The sequence below is a fragment of the Berghia stephanieae genome, chromosome 7 (assembly GCF_034508935.2).
Source record: "Berghia stephanieae isolate SIO BIC M18660-M18661 chromosome 7, UCSD_Bste_1.3, whole genome shotgun sequence".
In the NCBI taxonomy this organism is placed as follows: Eukaryota; Metazoa; Mollusca; class Gastropoda; order Nudibranchia; family Aeolidiidae; genus Berghia; species Berghia stephanieae.
In genome coordinates this window covers 54,622,729-54,630,362 of record NC_088366.1, presented here as the reverse complement: position 1 = coordinate 54,630,362, position 7,634 = coordinate 54,622,729, and the positions used below count along the sequence as shown (strand labels likewise).

General features: G+C 68.1%; 1 protein-coding gene across 1 annotated transcript in view; it reads right to left on the bottom strand.

Moving 5' to 3' along the window:
* Nucleotides 1–376: 376 nt before the first annotated feature.
* The window catches only part of LOC144976587 (uncharacterized), an 8,752-nt gene continuing 1,494 nt past the window's right edge, over nucleotides 377–7,634 (bottom strand). Inside the window, exons 2-4 of the mRNA XM_078920881.1 lie at nucleotides 5,188–5,256; nucleotides 4,900–4,968; nucleotides 377–442 (exon numbers count right to left, since the gene is read on the bottom strand). Of these exons, the coding sequence (XP_078777007.1) occupies nucleotides 377–442; nucleotides 4,900–4,968; nucleotides 5,188–5,256 (204 nt within the window). The remainder of the gene's footprint in view (nucleotides 443–4,899; nucleotides 4,969–5,187; nucleotides 5,257–7,634) is intronic.

Genomic DNA, 7,634 nt, shown 5'->3' with positions numbered 1-7,634 from the left:
CGGCGAGCTTAAAAGCGTACCCAGAGGAAAAAAACCCCATCAATTTGATCATGTTTTGACTTTTACACATTCTGATCACAAGGCATATGAAAAGGGAATGAAAAGTTCTCGCCAGCATGAAGAATAAAAAGTAAAGATTTTCTTTGTTTAGAACCAAGATGGCCGCCGTTGCCGGGCGCGTGACATCAGACTACTGAATCCAATTGTAGTCTGATAAATTACACACACACACACACACACACACACACACACACACACAGAGAGAGAGAGAGAGAGAGAGCGAGAGAGAGATAGAGAGAGAGGAGGGGAGGAGAGAGAGAGAGAGAGAGAGAGAGAGAGAGAGATTTGATCACCAAATATGGGCATGACCTTAAGATCAAAGAAAATAGATGGCCATGACGATGTCAATAACTGTCTTTACTGCCGCCTCTTCCTGATTGGCCTAGAGATATGACTTACGAAAAAAGGGATAAACCTAAAAACTGATAATATTAACTCACTCGATCACCCGCCGCTGCGCTGTGTGGCCTTGAGCAAATCACCTCGCATTAGCTCAATTTGCGGCGCTGCACTGCGGCTGACGCCTGGGTTATTCCAGTCTTCCCTTAGAATAGACCCTAGAGACAAATTTCCCCTATGGGATGAATAAAGGGAATTTTATCTTATTTGTTTTATTTATTAGAGGACAGCGCCTATAAAAGAAAATGAAGCCTTCAGAGCCAACCAGACCAATGGAGCCGGAGTTTATCCCGGTTTCTTCGGCGTGAAACGGACAATAGCAATTGCTTGCTACCCTTTGGATAGGACGCTAGTATATCGCAAAGTACTATCCGCCAAATCTAACAGACCCAGATACCCATTCACTGCTGGGTAGACAGAAAGATCAGAGAAGAAAACAAATCTCGACTGCCCCGGGATCGATCTCGGTCCCTTTGCGTGTGAAGCGAGTGCTCTACCAACTGAGCTATCGGGACCCCCACAGCGCGTATAACTCTCCTATTAATGAAAATATCTCCCCCCCCCCCCCCCCCCCCCCCAATTCCATCTGGATTCCAACTGTTGAACTCCAAATAATAGGGCGTTTACTTGACAACTACTTCATCTACTCGTTTCTATCATGTTTTCTTTTATTCTAAAACTATTGTGCGGCTATGGGGTCTTGTGGTATGACACTCGCTTTTGGATCGGAAGGTCCTGGGTTCGAGCCTCGCTCGGCGCATAGTTGAGTCCTTGCAAAAGATTCTTTACTCACATTCTCTCACCGTACTCAGGTATAAAATGAGTACCTGGCCGTTGACAGCGTTGTCTCTGTCCTAAATAAAAATGTTACAATATCGCTTAACAGGCGTCATAATGTCTCGTTCTGGATGTTAATTGCTGCTGTTGGCGAACGCTTTGCGCACGTTTAGTGGATATTGCGCTAATATATATATATATATATATTTAAAAAGCTCAAAAGCTCACAAATAGACTAAGACAACGACGTCATCAAAGAGATATATCGTGAGACATCAAAAGTGCATTCGATACAGTGTAAATAATAGTCCCGACTGTCGTCAAGGAGTCTGAAAGAACGTTTGTTGGAAACGATTGGCACATTCTCTGTTTCTCTGTCAGGCACAGGTTGCATTTTCTAGCACCGCATCTGTAGGGGCTGCTTTGCCTGACGACCTCTCAGTTTCGGTGTTAAGAGTGGTTCAAGTGTGGAACAGTCTACCAGAGAAAGTTGTCAGTGCTGACTTACTAAACTCATTCAAGAACAGACTGGATAGTTATTGGAAAAACCAAGAAATCTTCTATGATTACAAGGCTAGCATCACATTCTGTCTTCACGGTAATCTGCAACCGGAAGAAACAAAGATGACACCTGAGAGAACCTGTTCTGGAAATCATCTCTATGTATCTCTAAGTAAGTAAGTATCCTACGATACGCATCGCCTTTAAAAGTAAGGTATTATAATTATTTCGGGGTGATACGGATGCTGACAACTTGGAATAGATAAATTATATATATATATATATATATATATATATATATATATATATATATATATATATATATATAATTTAAGTTTTCACTCACATTTTTTGCCGAGACGACTCGTTTCTGTGTGTTTCTCACACTTCTTCAGTCGGCATAATTATGCCGACTGAAGAAGTGTGAGAAACACACAGAAACGAGTCGTCTCGGCAAAAAATGTGAGTGAAAATTTACATTATATATTAGCTCTAACCACCATTATTGAGCACTTTCGTACCTACAAGTACCCACCAACACTCATAAATATATATATATATATATATATATATATATATATATATATATATATATATATATACTGCATGTCGAGCACTTTTCGTACCATATTTGTATCAAACACGATTCAATATATATATATATATATATATATATATATATATATATATATATATATATTTTATATATATATATATATATATATATGTGTGTGTGTGTGTGTGTGTGTGTGTGTGTGTGTATGAGACTTTAATTTAACTCATTCAACCCTAACACCGAAAAATTCCGTAGTTTACCCGAGTTACTTTTACTTTTACCCCATGCCTATTAATTATATCATTATGAGACAAATTATAGATCTATCTAGTATCAAAGCTAATGTTTTTAGTTTTTACATGTTAATGGTAGTTGAATAAAATTATATATGCACATGTTCATTTTTAATTCAATTTTTCCAGTTTTGAAAAGTAGCCAAAAAAAACCAAAAAAACTCTAGGATTGAGTGAGTTAAATAAATTTAAATTAAATTGAAAGGTGTATTAATATACAAAAAAAAAAACCCCAAAAAACAACAACTAAAAGTGGTAAATGTTCACAGTTTTCGTCATCTTAACTCTCTCAATCCTAATTCTCTAGCTCTGTGCTGCTATCCTCTTTTTGAGAGATTTTTGGTGCTTTTCAAAATTGAATTCTTTAAAAATATACTCGATTTAAAAGTAACAAAACTGCTGTGTACATACAATTATTACGTTAATTCAACAACAATAGCGTTAATAATTTGACTATAATTTGTCTCAGAAAAATGTATTTAATGATGGGGTAAAAAGTAACTAGGGGGCCACCGAGAAAGTTGGTGTTAGGGTTGAGTGAGTTAACTTTAAAATGACTTTGAGACATCTGGTTCGCTCCAACATATTATCTATTTAGATGATACTAGGCTGTTGTTAGTATTTTGACCGAAATGAGGAATTGTGTTGGAAATTTGGTATTTTTGAGCTTTTTTTAAATATAGAAATATAGAGATATATATTCGAAGATGACGTCACTGAGGTCTTTGTTATTGTTTTCTTGCCATCCGCGTTTATGAGTAATGCTCACTGAACTGTATTAACCCGACTATAAACTTTCATGGATACACACAGTTTTGTGTGTTGGTCCGTTATACTTCCGGATGGCAATGTTATGAGCTTCTTAGCCAAGCTCATACTATCTATAGCGCAATATCCACTAAACGTGCTCAAAGCGCTTTAAAAGGGATCCCTGACGAACAGCAACACGGAACATGTAGAACGAGACATGACGCCTGTTGGGCGATATTACATTTTTTTTCCGTCATAGACAACGCTGTTAACGGCCAGGTACTCATTTTACACCCAAGTACGGTGAGAGAATGTGAGTAAATAGTCTTTTTCATGGACTCAACTATGCGCTGAGCGAGGCTCGAACCCAGGACCTTCCGATCTGAAAGCTCAGTGTCATACCACAAGACCACATAGCCGTTGTGATAGAACTGCTGGCATCGCATGGGGCAGCGTGGCTCAGCGGTAAGGTCTTTGCTTCGTACCCGAAAGGTTCCGAGTTCATTCACTTGCTGCTCCGCTATGTGGCCTTGAGCAAGTCACATCGCGGCGCGCGGGCGGGCGCGGCGGCGGGCGGGCGGCGGCGGGGGCGGCGCGCGCGCGCGGCGCGCGCGGGCGCGGCGCGGGCGGGCGGCGGCGCGCGGGCGGCGCGCGCGGGGCGGCGCGGGCGGCGCGGCGGCGCGGCGGGCGGGCGGCGCGCGCGCGGGGTCGCGCGCGCGGCGGCGCGGGGCGCGGCGGGCGGGCGCGCGCGGCGCGGCGGCGCGGGGGCGGGGCGGGCGCGGCGCGGGCGGCGGCGGTCGGCGGGGCGGCGCGGCGCGCGCGCGGCGGCGGGGGGCGGCGGCGGCGGCGCGCGGGGCGGCGCGGCGCGGCGCGGGGCGCGCGGGCGCGGCGGCGGCGGCGGGGGCGCGGCGGCGGCGCGCGGCGCGGCGGGGGGGCGGGCGCGGCGCGGGGGCGGGGCGGCGCGCGGGCGGCGCGCGGCGCGCGGGCGCGCGGCGCGGCGGGGCGCGCGGCGGCGCGGGCGCGGGCGCGGGCGGCGGCGGCGGCGGCGGGCGGCGCGGCGGCGGCGCGGCGCGGCGGGGCGGCGGCGGGCGGCGCGCGCGACGGGCGCGCGGGCGCGGCGCGGCGGCGGCGCGGGCGCGGCGCGGGCGCGGCGGCGCGGCGCGGGGCGGCGCGCGGCGCGGGCGGGCGCGGCGGGCGGGCGCGGGGCGGCGCGGCGCGCGCGGCGGCGCGGGGCGGGCGGGCGCGCGCGGCGCGCGGGCGGGGCGCGGCGCGCGCGCGCGGCGGGGGCGGCGCGGGGCCGGGGGGCGGCGCGGGGGGGGGGGGGGGGGGCGCGGGGCGCGGGGCGGGGGGCGGCGGCGCGGGGGCGGGCGGCGGCGGGGGGCGGGGGGCGGGGGGGGGGGGGGGGGGGGGGGGGGGGGGGGGGGGGCGGGGGGGCGGGCGGGCGGGGGGGCCGGGCGGGGGGGGGGGCGGCGGGGGGGCGGGGCCGGGGGGGCGGGGGGGGGCGGGGGGCGGCGGGGCGGGGGGGGGCGGGGGCGGGCGGGGCGGGGGGCGGGGGGCGGGGGCGGGGGGGGGGGGGGGCGGCGGGGGGGCGCGGGCGGGGGGGGGGGGGCGCGGGGGGGGGGGGGTGGGGGGGGGGGGGGGGGGGGGCGCGGGGCGCCGGGGGTCGGGTCGGCGGGCGGGCCGGGGGGGGGGGCGGGGCGGGGCGCGGGGGGCGGCGCGGGGGGCGGGCGCGGGCGCGGGGGGCGGGGCGCGGCGGGCGGCGGGGGCGGGGCGGCGGGGGGGGGGGGGCGCGGGGGCGGGCGGGGGGGGGGGGGGGGGGGGGGCGGGGGGGGGGGGGCGGGGGCGGGGGGGGGGCGGGGGGGGCGGGGGCGGGGCGGGGGCGGGGGGGGGGCCGGGCGGCGGGGCGGGGGGGCGGGCCGGGGGGGGGGGGGGGGGGGGGGGGGCGGGCGCGGGGGGGCGGCGGGCGGGGGGCGGGGGCGGGCGGGGGGGGGCGGGGGCGGGGGGGGGGCGGGCGGGGCGGGGGGGGGGGGCGGGGCGCGGGGGGCGGGGCGGGGGGGCGGCGGGGGGCGGCGGGGGGGCGGGGGGGGGGGCGGGCCGGGGGGGCGCGGGGGCGCGGGCGGGGGGGCGCGGGGGGGGCGGGCGGGGCGGGGGGGGGGGCGGGGGGCGGGGGGGGGCGGCGGGGGGGGGCGCGGGGGGCGGGCGGGCGGCGCGGCGGGCGGCGGGGGCGGGCGCGGGGGGGGGGGGCGGGGCGGCGGCGCGGGGGGGGCGGGCCGGGCGGCGGGCGGGGTCGGGGGGGCGCGCGGGGTCGGGGGGGGGGGCGGGCGGGGCGGCGGGCGGGGGGGGGGGGGGGGCGGCGGCGGCGCGCGGGCGGGCGGGGGGCGGGGCGGGGGCGCGGCGGGGGGGGGGCGGGGGGGGGGGCGGGGGGGGGCGGGGGGGGGCGCGGGGCGGGCGGGGGCGGGCGGGGGGGGGGGCGCGGGCGGGCGGGCGGGGGGCGGGGCGGGGGGCGGCGGGTGGGGCGCGCGCGGGGGGGCGGGGGGGCGGCGGGCGGCGGCGGCGCGCGGGCGGAGGCGCGGGGGCGGGGTCGGCGCGGCGGGCGGGGCGGGGCGCGCGGGCGGCGGGCGGGCGTCGGGCGGCGGGCGGGCGGGCGGTCGGGCGCGCGGCGCGGGCGGACGAGGGGGGTCGGGGTGCCGCGCGCGGGGGGCGCGGCGGGCGGCGTCGGCGCGGCGGCGGCGGGGCGCGGGGCGGGCGGCGGGGGCGGGCGCGGCGGGGCGCGGCGCGGGCGGCGGCGCGGCGGCGCGCGGCGGCGGCGGGGCGCGCGGGGGCGGGCGCGGCGGCGGCGGGCGCGGCGGCGGCGCGGCGGGGCGCGGCGGCGGGGGTCGCGGCGGCGGGGCGCGCGTCGGCGCGGCGGCGGGCGGGAGCGCGCGGGCGCGCGGGCGGCGCGGGGGCGCGGCGGCGCGGGCGGCGCGGCGAGCGGGCGCGGGCGCGCGCGCGCGGGCGGCGGCGCGCGGGCGGGGCGGCGGTCGGGCGGCGCGGCGCGGCGGCGCGGCGCGGGGGGCGCGGCGCGCGGCGCGTCGCGGGGGGGGGGGGGCGGGGCGGGGCGGGGCGCGGGCGGGGGGGCGGGGGGGGGCGGCGCGGGCGGGGGGGCGGGCGCGGCGGGGCGCGGCGGGCGGGCGGGGGGGGCAGGCGGGGGGCGCGCGGGGGTCGCGCGGGGGGCGCGGGCGGGGGGGGTGGCGACGGGGGGCGGGCGGTCGGCGGGGGCGCGGGCGGGGGGCGGCGGGGCGCGCGGCGGCGGGGGGCGGCGGCGGGCGGGCGGCGCGGGGGCGGTCGGGTCGGGGGGCGGGGGCGGCGCGGCGGCGGGCGGGCGGAGGCGGGCGGGGCGGGGCGGTCGGTGGGGGGGGTCCCGGGGCGCGGGGGGCGCGCGGGCGGGGTGGGGGGGGGGGCGGCGGCGGGGCGGCGCGGGGGCGGCGGGGGCGCGCGGGGGGGGGCGGGGGGCGCGGGCGGGGCGGGCGGCGGCGCGGGGACGGGGGCGAGGGCGGGCGGCGGGGGGGTGGCGTCGGGGCGCGCGGGGGCCCGGGCGGCGGGGCGGGGGGGCGGGCGGCGCGGGGGGGGGGGGGGGCGCGGGGGGGCGCGGCGGGGGGGGGGGGGCGGCGGGTCGGCGCGGGGCGGGGGGGGGCCGGGGGGCGGCGGGGCGCGGGGGCGCGCGGGGGCGGCGCGGCGCCCGGGGGGGCGCGGGGGGGGGGGGGCGGCGGGCGCGGGGGCGGCGCGGGGGGCGCGGGGGGGCTGCGGCGGGCGGGGGGGCGGGCGCGGGGGCGGGCGCGGGGGGCGGCGGGGGGAGGGGCGGGGGGGGGGGGGCGGGGGGGGGGGCCGGGGGGGGGGTGGGGGGGCGGGCGGGCGGCGCCGGCGGGGGCGCGGGGCGGGCGGGCCGGGGGGGGGGGCGGGGGGGCGCGGGAGGGGGGCGCGTGGGGGGGGCGGGGGGGCGGGCGTGGGGGGGGGGGGGGGGGCGCGGGCGGGGAGGGCGGGGCCCGGGGGGGCGTCGGGGGCGGGCGGGGGGGGCGGGGGGCGGGGCGCGGCGGGGGCGGGCGGGGCGGGCGCGGGGGGGGGCGGGGGGCGGGCGGGCGGGGGGGGCGGCGGCGGGGCGGGGGGGCGGCGGCGCGGGGGGGGGGGGGCCGGGCGTGGGGGGGGGGGGGCGGGGGCGGGGCGGGGCGGGCGGGGGGGCGGGGGGGGCGGGGTGCGGCGGGCGGGCGGGGGGCGCGGGCGGGCGGGGGGGGGCGGGGGGGCGGCGGGGGCGGGCGGGGGGC